Below are 17,328 nucleotides of genomic sequence, written 5' to 3' on the forward strand. Positions count from 1 at the left end.
CGGGGAGTTGAGGGAGTCTTTGGGGGGTCTAGGGAATTGTCAGAATGGGTAGGAAATCGTCGGGAGGCTGGGGGAGTCTTCGGGAGACTGGAGGAGTCTTCGGGAGGCTGGGGAAGTCTTCGGGAGACTGGGGAAGTCTTCAGGAGACTGGGGAAGTCTTCGGGGGTCAGAGGGGCAGTAGAGAGGTCGGAGGAGCAGCAGAGAGGTCGGAGGGGCAGTAGAGAGGTTGGCGGGCAGGAGAGTCATCAGCGGGGAAGGAGAGTCATCGGCGGGGAAGGAGAGTCATCGGCGGGGAAGGAGAGTCATCGGCGGGGAAGGAGAGTCATCGGCGGGGAAGGAGAGTCATCGGCGGGGAAGGAGAGTCATCGGCGGGGAAGGAGAGTCATCGGCGGGAAAGGAACTTGTCAGCTGAGTAGAGAGCTCGTCGGCAGCGTAGGGAGTTCGTCGAGAGGCAAGGATAGTCAGTATTTGAGAACGCCAGATGAGTCTTCAGGGACGCCCGGGAGGTCTTTGGCGTGTCTAGGAAGTCGTCGGAGAGGCACCAAGGTCGCCGGAGAGGCCTGGAGGTCCTCGGGAAGGCAAGGTAATCATTGGGAAGCTTGGGGAGTCTTCCAGAGGAGAGGAGTCGTTGGCGGGTCAGGGAAGTCGTCCCAGGGCTAAGGAAGTCGTCAACAAAGGACTGGTGCCGTCAGGGAGGCGATGGCGTCAAGGGCAGGTTGGGGTATGCCTTAGGCTGGGAGGTTATAGGGCAGTCTTAGTGAAGTTTGGCAAAGGATGGGTGTAGGAGTTGGGTTGACAAAGCAAGTTGACCAGAAGGGGCCAGGCATTGTTGGCAGCTCGGAGGGGTCGTCAGGAGGCTAGCAAGTTGTCAGGAGTCGTCGCCATCCGCCTGGGGGCCAGGGAGCTAAATAGGTCAGGTGCTTCGAGATCGGTCGGACAGTAGTCAGGTTGGAGAGCCGTCCGTGAGGCTAGGGGAGTCGTAGGCTTTTCAGGAAATTCGCCGGGAGGCGTTGAAGTTGTGGGGAAGGTCAGGGCCTTTTGGTGGAGGGAAGGAGATCGTCGCGAGTCGTGAGAGTCATCCAGGAGTGCACACCTCTTACAGGAGGCGAGAGGGTCGTCGACTAGAGGGTAGGAAGTCTTTGGGGCTAGCAAGTCGCCCGAGAGGTCCATGGCATCGTCGGGCCTGAAAGTTGTTGGTCAGAGCACAGTCTCAGGAATGGAGGGGCCAGCGACAAGCAAAAACTAGCAAGCGGCCGGGGAAGAAATTGAGATGTTGACGAGGTGGATTGGAGAAAAATTGAGGCTGCGCGACAACAAGTTTGAGCGAGGTGATTACGCTGTTGAGTACAGCAGCGTCCACTGGGTGGATTGAGGTGACTGAATATCCAATCTGGCAAGATCGAGTAGTCCGCTTGACGGTGTCTAAGAGAGTGAAGTCGAGAGAAGACCAGGGAGTTTAAGACCGCGTTCCGAGGGAGCCAAGCAAGACAGGAACCAGGGGCCAAGTTGAGACAAATCGGGGAGTATCAGCGCATGAGAGTCAAGTCCGAAGCCAGTGAGCCAAGTTGATGAAGTGAAAAAAGCTCTTAGCATAGAAAAAAAAAGTGTAAGGACTGGAAGTCCTTCACTGAGTGATCAGTGGGGCGGAGGGCCAAAGGCCTGGAGTTCTATGAAAAGAGTGTGGATTTCAAAGGAATGAAGAAGAAAGGGAAACCTAGGTGAAGACCAGCTTGAGGAAAAAGGAGAGAGGAGTCCTTCAAACGGGAGTACAAGATATATCGGGCAACAATATCATGTATAAGCATAAGTACATATGTGTCTAATGAGTTCAGTTTGAGTAAGTTTGAAACCTGAGTGAAACTCTTACAGGCATGTGACAGGAATGATAAAAATTGAAAAAAAAAGCTTTTTCAGTGATTTTTTGGTTGAATGGGGTATCCTATGGAGGCGCTGGACCAACAAAATGGCCAGACTAGCCTTTTTTTGTGAAAAGCTGGTGAATCCACAACAAAAATAGACAAATGAACTGACAAAGTTGCCATTGTTATGCTTTCAGAGCAACAATCTCACTATTTTGGTGTTGCTCTGATGGTTCCTCTGGCCCAAAAAAACAGCCACTGTGGCTCTGAGCCAACATTCCTAGCCAAACATGATGCCTGAGCCAACAAGGGGTCTTGACTTTACTTTATGATAACTGGGCGCTTCCTGTAAAGTAAAGTTGTTTTGATGCCATGCTTTCATTTACTGTTTATAGTAAAGGAACTTTTACCAATGGGCTGATATAGTAAAGAGCCTCATTTGACATTTTTTGACTGTATTCATCTCAATAACTAGACATAAATCTGGGTGTAAATTAGAGATGCAACGAGTAGACCCGGGTACCCGCGGCATGTCCAGGTACCGCCTGTTTTTTCCCCCCAAAACGGACACCCGGACCTGGACCTGGACACACCTGGGCGGCCAGGAGCGGGTACCCAGGTACTTGTGGGAGGTACCCGCGGGTACCTCCCATTAAAAGGAGACTAATAGACTAATGGCCGTTCATTTCATGTGCACTATGTTCAAGCTATTCTTCTACTACCACTACTTCCTTCACCTTCCTCTTCTTCTTTAACATTCTAGCATCCCTGACCCCTTCATTCCACCGATTCAGGACACCCAATGGTATTTTACCATTCTTAGAATAAAACGCTACTGTCATTCCTCTGCTCACCGATACCCCACTAAGCCAATGCTGCTTTACCGTGACATAGCTTTGACCAAAACTAAACGCTCGCTCAAAGTCAACTGATGTAGCTAAATGAAACAGACGGTTGGAGTGAGTGAGCAAAAAAAAAAAAAGGGAATTTAGAAAGAAAAAAAAGACCAACCTGGACAGCTCAATATATCCAGAGCCATATTCAAAAGTCCTCCATATTTGTTTCCTCTCACCTTCTGCTTTAGCCACCACTCCACGGCGTTGACTGGATTGGTTTCATCCAAGATGATGTCCCCTGAGAGCCAAACATCTATTGGGTCCAATGGTGAATTAACCACACGCGCGGCCAATGCTGCACCAAGTTGAGAGATGAAACCCATCTGAGGCTGAAAAGGGAGTCAGCCCCATCTAGCCCACAAGCAAAGAAATTGGCTTACTTTAGCTTTAGAAACCTCTGGTCTTGAGGATGTATCTTCTTCCGGTTTATACTTGCTAACCCACATCTCTCAAGTAAGCCTGATTGCCTTGTTGATCCATTCTTGGCTCCATCCTGCAACTTTAAAATACTGATCTTTAAACAAGGGATGTAGGACTGAGGGAAATAGCATCAGTTTGAGAATCAATCCGAATAGAATGCAAAGATTTCAAAGTAACTTACTCATGGCTATTTGGTACAGAGGGGAGCAGTCAGTTAGGGTGTAGTACTTATTTGTAAGCTTTAGACCAGCACGGAAAGCATTCCTCAAAGCGGGGGGGAACACCTTCTCAGATATGATGGTCAACAGATGCTTGGCAATCTGATTGATAAACACTACCACATGCTATAATCAAGCCAAACCGCCGGTTGATACTTGAAGTGTTATCTTAAGAAAGAGCTGTAGGAAAGCTGACAGGTCTTTAGCCAACTTGATGTTGGTGTTGTTGATTTGGGACACTCTAGGAATACCGTACTTTTTATCTTGCTGCCATTCCAAACTGAAGAGATAGGTCAGAAAAGGCACTTGCTGATGTATATAAACTACTTGCCATACATTGCAGAGTAACACCTAACAATCCCATTGAGCTGCAATAGGGTTGAATTCTATCTTGTACTGACATCCCGTTTGATATTGTGAGGTTTTCCGCACAAATTCTTCTCACATAATTCAACAAATAGTCCTTTTGAGTTGGGGGATTGGTTAAGTTTTTGTGCGATCAATCGGAACTGAAATATACACTTAAATTAGTGTCAAACAGCAGTCCACAACAAGAAGCGCAATCACACAGAACTGACCTTTGAAAGCATTTGCTGACAGATCTTTGAGGTGTATTGATCATCCTTGTCCTCCTCACTTAGATCATCAATGTCATTAAAGTCCAAATCATCCTTGTCCGCAGCTTTTTCCACAAACCCATGACCATCTTCTAAGCTTCCTTCTTTGCCTCCTGAGTTAGATAGCTCTTGGCCTCTGCTGTAACTGAGGGAGAGAGCAAAAACGTTAGCCGAATGATGCAAATTGAAAGAGAGAAAAATCACTTACAGCTGAATCTGCTTGTCAGCATCTTCTTCCGCTTCATCCAAGTCATTGTTGGAGATATCAGACACATCTTTGCATCAATCATCCAGCGCTCCTTTCCCATGGCTACTCTGCTTCTTGGGTCCAAATTGTCGTAGAAGTGCTTTGACTATTAGGTTCAGTACGTGTGCAAAACAGCGGATCCAATGGGCCTCCCCCTTGAAGTTTGGCCACTTGAGTTTTTTTAATTCTTTGATCATTACCATGTTGTTAGAAGCGTTATCAGAAACTATACCATATATCTGGATCATAAATCTGTCAGTTTTGATCAATGTAAAGTAGCACCAATGGAAATAACATACCTTGTTTTGAATGTCAAACTTTTCAACTATTAATTGGAGTGTTTCGGCCAAGTACTCCCTGGTGTGGCTCTGAGATAAATTGACAAAGTCAAGGGGCAGAGCTTCAAACTTATGATCCCCAGCACCCCCAATGCGAAGTCGGTATACAACTACTCCTAGAATATCGTAGCCGTTTGGAGATTGCCAAGTGTCCACACCAAGATAAAGCGCTCCAGTATGACTCTGAAGAGTACAAAGAGAGCGCAAAAATTAAAAGTAAGCTTAGCAACAAAGAATGAATTAATAAGAGAGATCAGGGATGATTAACCATCAGATCTGATCTCAAGCTTTCCTGAATGGCGGTGTGGAACTACTCAAGGGGGAGAATAGAGCTTGGAAGGGAAATGGATAGCAACACTAGTACTAATGTAAGCTATGCAAGGGTGCTGATGAGGCTGCCTTCCTGACTAATGCTGAGGGGATGAGAGTAACACTAAGAAAAAGAAGAAAAAGGTGTGGCTGATTTCTGCTTGATCTTAGGAGCTAGTACTATGAGCTTTAACTACTGACTACTGAGGGTAAGAGAGTTGGAGGAGTGATGAGAGTGGGGAATGCAATGGCAAGGTTTAATGGCAAGGGGTTGATGAGAATGGGCACTTATAATTTCTGTATCTAAAATTATCTATAAATTCTGCATAAGGTACAAGTGAGGGGGGAAAGACAGTTCTTATATGAAGGAAGGATGAGCACAGACAATAAGGAGTTCTGGCTATGAGAATGAAGGTTGTACAAATGAGGAAGAGTGATGTGAACATAGTAACAGTATGTAATGATGAGCAATGCTGAAAGGGGAATGCTGGTTATGGGAATAAAAGAATGTACTAATGGGGAAGAGTGATGAGAACATAGTAACTACTTGTAATGATGAGCACTACTGAAAGAGGTAAGCACAGATCCAATGATGTAATGTGTACAATAGGCATAGTACATAATGAGAAATGTATGTAAAGGGTTTAGTATGTGAGAATAAATATGTAAAAGGAATTTACTGTAATGATTCAAGTAGGTTACTAATGAAATGAGTATTGTAACTAATGAAGAATGTAGGTTGTCTGTAAGTCTTATATCCTTATATAACTACTGAACCATTGAAGGTAAGGGGGTACTATGTATGAGTGACTATAGGTGAAATTTGGCGTAGAATCTGAATATGCAATAATAATGAAGTATTTGTGAAGGGTTATGGGGGAAATGGGAAATGTAATGATGAATGTATGTAAAGAAAAGCAATAAAATACTACTTATGGTTTGGAATGGAGCACCACAGCGGTGTATAGTTGATTTATTGACTTGGATACCAATTGCCGGTTAGGTAGGTTCTTGAGGACTGTTGGGTGTAAGAGGCTCTTCAAGCTTGGATCTTCAAATACAGAAAATGGATGTGCTGAATCGGCACACCAAATCGCACACATTTGTGTGACCTATTGAGGGGTGGGACGTTATCATCTCTGGTGGTTGGGGAACATATTGGATAAAATCTTACCTCACGCGAGTAAATCTTGCCAGTTCCTGTGATGTCAAGGGATGCAAGACTGTGACTGCCATCACCCTGGCTCTGGCGCTTGATGCAAGAGGCTGCATGTTTGAGGAGGTTGCTGCACAACGAGTCGGTTGTTGGCCAATTGATTTTTGTTCCACAGCTGTTATATCCAACCAAACAAATGTTAGCTAATCAGGATTCAGGCACATTGAAGCTGTCATAATAAACTAAAACTCACGTCTTACACGGATATGCAATCATTTGGCAACCATTCTTATCAAGCTGTAGTGATAGCTCAGGTGTGTTGTAAGATGTGTAACTAGAACTCACAGCTGTCTTGGCAATCCTTTGGGCTTGCACTGTGATGTTTGGAATGTCAGCAGGGTGGAATAGGACAGCTAAAAAATTGGGAGGAGGGCTTACTTAGTTCTTCCTGATCGGTCAGCCTTGTGACCTGGCTTCCACTTTCTTCATTTTGTTGTTGATCATCTTGAGTGGCTGAAGGGGCAGAACTGGGGAGAGGGGAGGCTGTTCGGACCTTCTTGAGCGGACGGCAACGCATCGAGGGCAAGAGCTGGGTTGGATTTTGGTGAATCTGGATATCCAGGTCTTGGACTTGGCTGGAGGATATGTAATACACCGGGGCGGGGGGTTGCACGGCGGGTACCCGCGGATATACCCGGGTGTCACCAAAAAATCACTGGAAAAACTGGCACCCAGGCTGTACTTGGCACCTGCGGCGCGGGTACCCGCCACCTTGATGAGTACCCGCCAGCAGGTGCCGGGTACCCGTTTTGCATCTCTAGTGTAAATTTAATTTTACCCCTGTTTATCAAAATAAAAAGGGTTAAAACAGGGTTTGAATGCCTGAATGTGGTGATAAATGGTCTTTGGAAAGCTCTGCCCAATAGTAAAACATAAATTCCTCTACCTGATACTGTACCAGTGAAAAATAGAAAAAAATGGGGATGTTATAGCAAAGAAAGATTCTTTACTGATCCTGGAACTATTGGTTATAGCATTTACCCAAAATAATCTACAATATCTTTACTTTACCAATAACCGTAAAGGAAAGACTCATTGTTGCCTGAGCCAACATTCCTAGCCAAATATGAGTTCTGGTCAGTCATGTTTCATGTTTTGACTAGCCATATTTCATTGCTTCTGCCTCCAGCATCCAACAAACATGTGGGATCAGTATCAGTGTATATAATGCATCATACCAGTATTCAAACACGTGTCAGTTTCTAGGTTTGGTTATACATCCTGTGATAGTACAAGTTGCTCACCAGGCAGGAGAGCAGCCTGATTCAGTCTATATATATGCACCTCTTCTACTCCAGCTGCCCCATTATTTTTGGCAAATTCTCTATCACTCAACAGGTTGGTTAGGTGCCCTGAAGAGTTGGTCAAGCCATTACATACCACCTTTTGCACTCTATCATGCACCTCTCTGGCCTTTTTGTGATAATGTGATTTGAGGCACTTGATTATTCTGGCATTGAGCAGCTGAACGTGACTGGTACAATCTGGTGCAAAGAGTTCAATTCTAATGTTAGACACACCAGCTTCTGGTAGTTCTCAAAATCTGTCAAAAGCTTGTAGGAAGTAGTGCCAGGAAAAAACAATGATCACTTGCCTACAAGTGACATGAAATAGTTCAAATGCCCCTTTGTACTTTGCTGTGTCACCTGCAGACAAGCAATCATTGATTTTTCCTGGTGTATAGTGTTCATTTGATTGGTAGCATGGGGTTTTGGCTTGGTGGAAATTGGTGCTTTTGGTGATAGTTTCCAAAAAAAACCAGAAATAAAATTCCAATCTTGGGGCCTCAGACCCTTTTTGGTGATGATTGTATACTTGGTCTCAAAATTCTCATGGGAAAAGTTAGAGAATGCCAAAACAGACCCAGGTACCATTTACACCGCCAGCACCTGCGCAGTTTTTGCCAAAAATGGGCACCCGGCACCGCCTGGCGGGGGGTACCACAGGTCTTTTAGGCGGGTATCACGGGTCTTTTAGACGGGTACCAGCAGTACCCGTGCGGATTTTTTCATCAAAAAGTTCATCAAGGGGTGTCCTTGATGACCTGAATGGATGTGTCATCAAGAGTAAACAGGTTGGGAATCAAGGGGAGGACCTCTCAATGAACAACCTGTTCTGGTCATTAAACAGGTTGGTCATGGTCATTGAGGGTACTCCCCCAATGACCAGCACACACTTGTCTTCAAGGGGAGCTGTTACTCCCTCAATGATTGCACCAGGACAGTCCTCAATGACTGGTCTATTTTCAGTGGCAGCTCAAAGCACGCCGGGGTTGGGGGTTACCTGATTAACCCAGCAGGGGGAAAGCGGTACTTGGGGGCAGTACCTGGGTACTGCACCGCTTTTTCCAACGATGCATCTATTACGCTACAGTCAGCATGTAATACCCTAATTTAGCGGTTTTTTAGCGCTGCTAAGCTAAACTAAATTGTAGCAGACGGACTATTACAATTACAGCTAACTCAGATTGGGCAAAAAAGTGCAATTTTTGCTATGAATTACAGCTAATTTAGCGTAGCGCGCCGCTAATTAGCTGTAATTTAGCGTTAGCGGTTTTTAGAGGGTTGGTATTACGCTAAAATTACAGCCCCAGATTATTAGCAACAAGCGCTACAATTTAGTTTTAGCAGTGATAATTAAATTTAGTGTAATAGATGCATTGTTGCTTTTTCCAAAAACATGGGCACCTGGCGGGTGCTGGTGGTACCCGCCTGGCGGGTGCTGGGTACTGGTTGACATTCTCTAGGAAAAGTAGGCCTTTACAGAGGTGGTGTTTTCCAGGTTAGTATGTACTAAAATTTGGTGCACCCTGATGTGGGGAGACGCCTGTGCAAGGCTATGTGCCCCTAGGCAAGTATGCCCTGTTGTGGGTTTGACTGTATAGTGCAGATAGACAATTGTACGCTCCACACCATGGTTGGACCATAGGACCTCAACCAACCACCTTCAAGTCCCTAGTATTGGCAACACAGTCCAAAACAGTCTCCTAAGCACAAACATGAAAAAATAAACACAAAAATGAAGATTGTGTATTTTCCAAAAACCAAACAAGAAAACCAAAAACTGCAATGTTTTTCTCAAAAAGAATGAAGGTTGAGGAATAATAGCGTAAGATCTGAAAGTAAAAACGTAGAAAAAAAATGATTCTATGTGGTTTCAAAGATGTGTGGAGTGAGTCATTGACCAGCAGAGCTGGCATTCTGGCACGGTCATGCCCCCATTTCGACTGCTGATTGTCCACCCCCCACGCTAACCATTTTTTGGGCCACATTTTTTCATTTATTGTCATTCTTTTCATGTTCCATTCTTGTCTTCTGTTCACAAAAAAAAAAATATATATATATATGAAAAATCACAGCCTTGTTTTTTTGTTGTTTTGTATGTATCTTTGGAAGCCTATTTTGACCAAGCGCACCTGGAGGAGTGACTTGGAGTGGGGGGAGAGGTTCAAGAGCCCAAAACAGTGTGGGGGATTAGAGATGGCAAACAGGTACCTGGCACCCGCCGGCGGGTACTCATCAGGGTCGCAGGTACCGCCGCCGCGGGTGCCAAGTACGGGTGTTGGTTTTTGTGTGATTTTTAGGCGGGTACCCAGGTACCGCCGCTTGATACCCGCCAACACTGCTACCTCTTTTCCGCTGTGTATGTCCCCGACCCCCTTCTGGACTTGTCTCCTGCAAGTCCTGTGTGATATCCCCGGCTGCAGCACCACCAGCTTGCCGAGAGGGATTGGGGATTCCTCTTGGCAAGCAGGCATACACACACCAGCCCGCCAAGAGGGATTCCTCTTGGCGAGCAGGTATGCACACACCAGCTTGCCAAGAGTTTGGAGAGCTGGTGTACACACACCAGCTCGCCAAGAGGGATTCCTCTTGGCAAGCACTGGTATACACACACCAGCTTGCCAAGAGGGATTCCTCTTGGCAAGCACTGGTATACACCCACCAGCTCGCCAAGAGGAATGCCTCTTGGCGAGCTGGTGCGTGTATACCAGTGCTTACCGAGAGAAATCTCTCTCGGCAAGCGGGTATCAATCCTCTCTCGGCGGCAGGTATCCTGATACCAGCTTGCAGAAGCCCAAGAGGGATCCCTGAGAGGGATCCCTCTTGGCGAGCAGGCACATATCTACACAAAACAACTTGGCGGGTACCGCCGGTACCTGCCAGAAAGACCCGGGTACTGCTGCCGCGGGTGCCAAGTACGGGTATGGGTATCTGTTTTGGGCCAAAAAAGCAGGCGGTACCCGGACACGCAGCGGGTATCCGGGTACCCATTGCCGTCTCTATGGGGGGTACACCTGTCTACCCACTGTACTGTGCCGTCTAATTTTCTCTCTTTGGTCTGAACAACACCAACGATTCAAGGTGTCCAAAGTTGAGATCATAAGATTTTCACTACATAGAATCATAACATCATAAAACTTTCAAGCAATGGTTTCACGTGTACCATTCTAGAAATGGTGCTGTAAGTTGAGTGTTTGGGTGGTGCCTATTTTTTTCAGCTGCTCAGGATTTTATGATTTTATGGTGTTATGATGTTATCCAAGTCAACTTTGAACACCTTAATTCCAAGCTCAAGTTCACCCACTCACACTCACACTCACACACACTCACTCACTCGCACACACAGACACAGACACACAAACACACACACACACACACAGACACAACACAGCCGCTGCGCCCGTCGCGGCCCAGCAACCGGGCCCCTAGTGCAGAGCAGCGAGCAAGAGCCGTGTGCAGCGCGCAAACGAGGGCCAAGCGGGGGCGTGCAGAGCGGAAGAAAGAGCGAGACACACAGCCGGAGGAATACACGCCGAGAGGAGAGAGATGGGGGAGGGGGCGGGGGCGGGCGGAGGCTACGCCGGGGTGGGCGTGTGCTGGGCGCGGCGGGCATCGGCGACGGCGTTCCTAAGTCTGCAAGAGAGACGATCAGGCGGGGCTCGTGCACAGGAAGAGAGGGGGGAGAGGGACGGACTGCCACAGCATCATGTCGCTCCACAGGACGCTTCCCGGGACGGCCTTGGGATGGACGGGGTCGCGGAAGTGGTTCTCGAAGCCGAGCATCTTGCGGCCTGTGCGGGACGGGAGGGGTGCGTGAGTGGAGAGGAGCAGAAGAAGAGGAGAGAGATCGGGACGGACCCCAGGAGTCGAGGCGGAGGCGGGCGGCGAGGGCGGGGTCGGGGGCGGCGGGGTCGGCCTGGATGTGGCGGACGATAGAGGCGGCGAATTGGTCGAGCTGCTCGACCCTGGAGTAGGGCGCGACGGAGTGTCTGCGGGTGTGGTGGAGGGAGCGCCAGAGGATGGGGGTGTGAGGGGCGGGGAAGGCGGCGTGGACGGCGGCGAGGAGGGCGAGCATGCGCTCCTTCCACCAGCCGAGCCGGGCCCGGCTGAGGGGCGCATAGACCAGCTCGCTGGTGTCGTCCAGCGCCACCCCCGCCGTCCGCCCGTCCTCCTCCGACCATTGCCGGAGGTCCCACAGCCCCGAGTTCAGCTCGAGCAGGTCGGGCGCCATGATCCCCGGCTGGCCGCGCGCCCGGGCCAGGTTCGCCAGCAGCGGCCGCAGCGTGTGCGTCAGCTTGTCCTCGAACTTCGCAGGCGTGATGTCTGTGCCCCCGTCCCCGTCAGCTCTCTCTCTCTCTCGCCTCTCCCGCGGAAAGCACAGACAGGGACGCACACCAGTCTTGGTCCGCATAGAACGCGCCCCCGGCGTACGGCTCGAGCCCGAAGGTGAACAGCGTGACGATCCGGAAGCCGTAGCTCGGCACCTCGCAGACCCAGGGACTGGTGCGGATGTTATCCCTGGAGTGGCTTGTCAACAAAAAACGGAAGAAGAAGGGAGAGAGGGAGAGAGACGGACCGGTCGGCCCATTCGAGATGGTGGTCGCGGTAGAGCTGGCGCTTGTCGGCGGGCCAGTCGGGCGGGACGGCGTCGGGATGGAGGGGGTCGAAGAGGTAGCGGGGGGGCTTGAGGTCGGGGGTGTCGTTGGAGACGAAGAAGGAGCGGGAGGGGGTGGAGGAGTTGGACGGGCTGGGAGTGAAGCCGTTCTCGGAGAGCGGATGGAAGGGGGGGTCGGTGGAGGCGGAGAGGATGTCGCAGAAGTCGCGGGCGTGGAAGCTGTGTGGACGGGGGCTCTGGTCAGTGCCGGGCAGAGAGAGAAAGAGAAAGAGAGAGGGGGGTGCAGACCGTTCGATGGAGTCGCCGAGGAGGACGACGGTCCTGTTGACGAGCCAGGGCAGGGCGAACTTGGCGGGGGCGTCGAGGGGCGGACGGGCGTGGGGGTTCTGGATGTAGAAGTGCTGGAGGTCGTTGCGGAGCGGGGTGAGGAGGGAGGCGGGCGGGCAGCGCGGGTCGAAGGGCGTCCAGAGGTTGCGGAGGATGTCGGCGGGGTCGGTGTCGAGCCAGCCGGGCATCCTGAACGGGTCGCACTCAGCCGGGTCGGCCTCGTCGGGCAGCTGCTCGAGGCGGGGCGCCAGGGGCCGCGGGGCGGCGGAGGCCAGCCAGAGGGCGAGCAGGGCGCCGAGGGCGAGGGCGAGGGTGGCGAGGAGCCATGGCCGGGGGGTCGTCCTGGTGGTTGGTTGTCGGTCTGGGTGGGGGTGTGGCTGGGTGGTGAGGGGGATGTAGCTGGCTGGGGGGTTCCTGGTTTTCGGGAGCAGCCGCCAGAGGAGAGCGAGTCGCTGCATCGTCGGACTCGGACTCGCACTCGCACTGGCACGCAGGGAAAACCCACAAAAACCGACCCAGAACCACCCCGAAACATGGCGCGCGCCCCCAGGACGAGCCGAGCCAGCCAGCTCGACGCCGCCCTCCTCGACGACGAGCTCGCCCAGATGCTCGAGGCGCCGCTGACGGCCCGGCTGGCGACGCTGGCCGGCGGGCGCTGGCGGCCCGAGCTCACGGCGGCCGTCCGGCTGGCCGTCGTCGGCCTCGGCCTGGCGCCCCGCCGCGCCCGGACGAGCAGCTACGGCGCCCGGCTGGCCGGCCTCCAGTGGCTCGACCGGCACACCCTCCGCCGTCAGTCTCCTCTCTTCTTCTCCCCAAAAAACCACACAGCCCAACTGACGTCCCCCCACAGCACTGCACCCCACCCGGGCCGCCCTCTACGCCTTCCTCGCCGTCGTCCCCGCCTACATCCATGCCCGCATCCGCGACCACATGCTCAGCGGAGGCTGGCCCGACGGCCCCAGAGCATCCACCTGGCCCGCCATCCTGGCCAGCCGCCACCGCCGCCGCACGCTCTGGGAGCTCGTCGAGCGGCTCGACCTCCTCCGAAGCGCCCTCCAGCTCGCCACCCTCCTCCGCTTCCTCCACAACCCCCGCCACCCCCGCGCCCTCCTCGACCGCATCCTCAACATCTCCCTCCGGCCCCTCGACGCCCAGCCCAGCCGGACCGTCGCCTTCGACTTCCTCCACCGCCAGATCGTCTGGCAGGCCCTCACCGTCTCAGTCCCCTCTCCCTCCCTCCCTCTTCCTCTTCAACAACGGCTGACGACTCTGGCTGTCTCTTTCTCCAGGACTTCATCCTCTTCATCCTCCCGCTCATCGACCTACGCCGGCTGCGGCTGCGGCTGCGCTCGCTGACCAGCCGTCTCCATGCGGCCCCAACGACGATCCCGACAACGACGAAGAGGGGGGAGCTGTCGGCGGAGCAGTGTCCGATGTGTGTCGGGCGCCGGCTGGCCCAGAAGTCCTCCCTGGTCGCCGACCCCGCCGACCCGCGCCCCACCCCCCCGGGCGGGCCCGACGCCGCGCTCAAGATCGCCTACCAGGTCGACTGCTGCAACGGCCTCTACTGCTACGCCTGTCTGCTCCCCGACATCCTCCGCTGGAGAGACGAGCACCTCGACGAGCCCTGGACCTGTTGGCGGTGCGCGCGCTCGCCCAGCAAGATCCACAGATGGAACGGCACTTAGACCCCATCACATCATACTGTTACTATTATTATTACGCTCCAAAACCATAGAAGACATCCCTGCCCCTCTAAACAGCATACTCCAAGCAATGTATCTGTGTATAAACGACAACGATGTTTTTGGGGTTGGTTTGCTCGAGACGAACACTAAAGAAAGAAAGAAAGACTACAACAGTACAGAAACATATCCCGCCCAGCATGGATAAATAGACAAGAAGTACAGGGGGGGCGGGGAAGCAAGGAAGAGGAGCCTGGGTGGCCGGAATTTTTGGGGGTATTTTTTGGTATGGTGGACTATGTGGGGCATATGGGAGAGCGGGCGAGGGAGGGCGGGTTTTGGGGGGCAAGAAGCCCTCGACGGAGGGGGCTCAGAAGGACTGGAAGAGGTGCTGAGGAGGAGACGGGGAGGGGGGCGGAGGTCAGCAGGAGGTACGGGGAAGAAGAGGGCGAGAGGGAGAGACGTACACGGAACGGGTCCTCGGGGGCCAGCGGGGGCGAGGAGAAGGGGTGGTAGGAGGGGAGGGTGGGGGATGGCGAGTCTCGCTTGTACTTGTCGAGCCGGCTGGGGAAGGCTTGGGGCGGGCTGGGCAGGAAGCCGGGGAGGTCGTCCATCAGGACGTGCGGGTATCGGTCGAAGTTGGACGAGTCTCCCGGCTGGGAGACTTTGGGCAGAATCGGGGCCTGCCAAAAACAAAAAAAAAGGAAAACTGTTAGAGGTGACGAGAGGACACGGGGGAGGGGGGGACGCAACGGGGATGGCTTGCAGGGCCAGCAGGGCCCAGTCGACGCCGCGGAACCACGGGTGGGCCTTGATGTCGTGGATGCCGCCTTTGAGGTTGCCGAGTCTTTTGGAGCGGTCGACGACGAGCAGACGGGAGATGAGGTCGATGGAGGCGGGGTCGAAGGCGGCGGCGGAGGGGGAGAAGTGGAGGCTGCACTGGAGGATCTTCTCGTAGATGGCGAAGGGCCCGGCGGCGAGGGAGGCGTCGGGGTTGAAGAAGGGCGGGTGGCCGGCGAGCATCTCGTAGATGAGCACGCCGAAGGCCCACCAATCCGCCGGCTTGCCATGCCCTTTGGACTGGATGATCTCCGGCGCGAGGTATTCGGGCGTCCCGCAGAGCGTCCAGGTCCGGTCGGGCACCCGCTTCGCGAAGCCGAAGTCCGTCAGCTTCAGGTAGCCGTTCGTCCCCAGTAGCAGGTTCTCCGGCTTCAGGTCCCGGTAGATGATGTCCAGCTCGTGCAGCCCCTCGAAGGCGAGCACGACGTTGGCGGCATAGAACCGGGCGACGTCGGCGCCGAACCGGCCGGCGCGCCGCAGGTGGCTGAACAGCTCGCCGCCCGACACGAACTCTTGCAGCATGTAGAGGTTCTTGTGGTCCTGGAAGGTGCACATGAGGCTGACGAAGAACTGGCTCAGCCGGCAGCCCGCCCGGCTGGAGACGAGCGCCAGCAGGTCTTTCTCCGAGTTGACGTGCTCGACTTGCTTCAGCCGGACCACCTGGGCCTTGGCGAGCACCTTGATGGCGTAGTATCCCTGCTGCTGCTGCTCCTCTGTCGCCGGTCGACGGTGGTCGGGGGGCGGGAGCGGACGGTCGAGTCTGACCAGCAGGACCTTGCCGAACGTGCCCGTGCCCAGGGTGCAGACCACGCGGAAGTCCCGGAGCGAGAGGCCGAACTGTTTGCCCTGGCAGAACACATGCTGCTGTTGGCTCGGGTGGTCGGCGGGGTAGAGGGACGGTGGCGGGGGGTAGGCGGGCGAGTCGAGGTGGGGGCTGGGATGGAGGCGGAGGGGGGCTGGCAGGTGGTGGGTGTGGTGGTGGGTGTGGTGGTGGTGGTGGTGTTGCTGGCTGGTGGTGTTGAGGGTGTGGCTGGTGGTGGTGGTGGTGGTGGTGTGGGGGTTGTTGTTCCGGATGAGGTTCGACCACAGCTTCGACTCCAGTCTGCTTGGGGCGGAGAGGATGGGGGCGATGAGTTCTTCCTGGAGGGCGCCGGCCTGTCTGAGGGGCGGGGGGATCCTGATCGACGCGGGGCCGAAGCGTGCAGACTGGGCGGAGTGGATGGCGGGGGGGCCGATGCGCTGGGCGGGGGGGCGGACGAGCAGCGGGTGCTGCTGGTGGTAGTGCTGCTTGAGGGGATGGCCCGGGGGCGGAGAGGGGTCGGCTGAGGAGGCCGGCGAGGGCAGCTCGAGACTGTCGAAGATCGTCGAGGCCGACAGGGGCGATGGCGGCAGCTGGTAGTAGTTCGGCGGCGGCGGCTGCTGGTTGAACGCAAACGAGCTCAGTTTGTTCGGCGCCATCTCCGACCCAAAAAAAAAAAAAAAAGAAAAACGGCCAAGAAAGGGAGAAAGGAAGAACTATTTATAGAAAGGGGAGTGATCGGAAGAGAGACAGCTACATAACCCGGCTTACGTAATCAAACAGGCCCCTTGCCCCTGCTGCGCCCGGATCAGCAGCTGTACATATGTATTTACATACAGCCCCCATGCATGCATACACATAGTGTGTGCATACATTTGAAGGCAGAGGCACATCTCCACCGCCGTCCCTGTTCGGGTGCCTATGCAACCGCGGGTCCCAAAACCACAGCCACCGCAGGCCCTATGCAGGGCCCTCAAATAGAGACAACGGTCAAAAGTCCCTATCAAGACAACTTGGACATGCATGCAACCCAATGGGCCCTATTGCACTGTCCCATGTGAAACCTTCCCGCCTCAAAAGGTGTCACACATTTCCACGCACACCACAATGGAGAACAAGAATCCACGCGGGCCCTACGTATATGGGTTTTTGCAATGGTGGAATGGTATGGTATTGTTTTTGAGTCCAATACATGTGTATTGTATTGCCAATACATTCCAATACCATACAATACAAGTATATTGCTGGGAGGGGACATTGGATTGAGCACCAATTGCCCAGAAAAGGTATTGGTTTTTTTAGGTACAATACACTGTATCATATCTTTTTTTCAATACAATACATGGTATGGAATTCTGATCTATCAAAAAAACAATACAATACATAGTATTGGCCAATACCAGTCTTGTATTGTATTGTTTCACCATTGGTTTTTGGGTACCTGTTCAAGCCATATAAGGACCACAGTGGAGGTACTCTAAGAGCATCCACATTGGGTGCTAAGTAAAAGAATTCACAAGACTAGGATTTCATTTCTTTGTGTCAGGGTCTGTGCTTCTAGTGAAAACATGTATTTTTGACTAGATTTATGGGCTGGGTAATTTACCTATGAGCAAGCAATAGGCTGCTCTCTGATTAGAAAGAAAAAGAAGAATGAAA

At 52.7% G+C, this 17,328-nt stretch overlaps 3 protein-coding genes across 3 annotated transcripts; 1 reads left to right on the top strand and 2 right to left on the bottom strand.

Annotated features, from left to right (window-relative positions):
* Positions 1-11,051: 11,051 nt before the first annotated feature.
* On the bottom strand, positions 11,052-12,803 carry PtA15_16A390 (uncharacterized protein; the record flags this gene model as incomplete). Its single annotated transcript, XM_053164075.1, has 5 exons — positions 11,052-11,194; positions 11,262-11,726; positions 11,797-11,921; positions 11,980-12,237; positions 12,307-12,803. 5 exons carry the CDS (start codon positions 12,801-12,803, stop codon positions 11,052-11,054), a joined length of 1,488 nt encoding a protein of 495 aa, XP_053028037.1.
* Positions 12,804-12,878: 75 nt separating this feature from the next.
* PtA15_16A391 (uncharacterized protein) lies at positions 12,879-14,033 on the top strand (the record flags this gene model as incomplete). Its single annotated transcript, XM_053164076.1, has 3 exons — positions 12,879-13,134; positions 13,196-13,542; positions 13,635-14,033. 3 exons carry the CDS (start codon positions 12,879-12,881, stop codon positions 14,031-14,033), a joined length of 1,002 nt encoding a protein of 333 aa, XP_053028038.1.
* Positions 14,034-14,100: 67 nt separating this feature from the next.
* On the bottom strand, positions 14,101-16,328 carry PtA15_16A392 (uncharacterized protein; the record flags this gene model as incomplete). The annotated part of the gene is made up of 4 exons (XM_053164077.1): positions 14,101-14,127; positions 14,498-14,713; positions 14,784-15,804; positions 15,955-16,328. The coding sequence occupies 4 exons, from the start codon at positions 16,326-16,328 to the stop codon at positions 14,101-14,103; spliced, it is 1,638 nt and encodes a 545-aa protein (XP_053028039.1).
* Positions 16,329-17,328: the final 1,000 nt, after the last annotated feature.

The sequence above is a fragment of the Puccinia triticina genome, chromosome 16A (assembly GCF_026914185.1).
Source record: "Puccinia triticina chromosome 16A, complete sequence".
In the NCBI taxonomy this organism is placed as follows: domain Eukaryota; kingdom Fungi; phylum Basidiomycota; class Pucciniomycetes; order Pucciniales; family Pucciniaceae; genus Puccinia; species Puccinia triticina.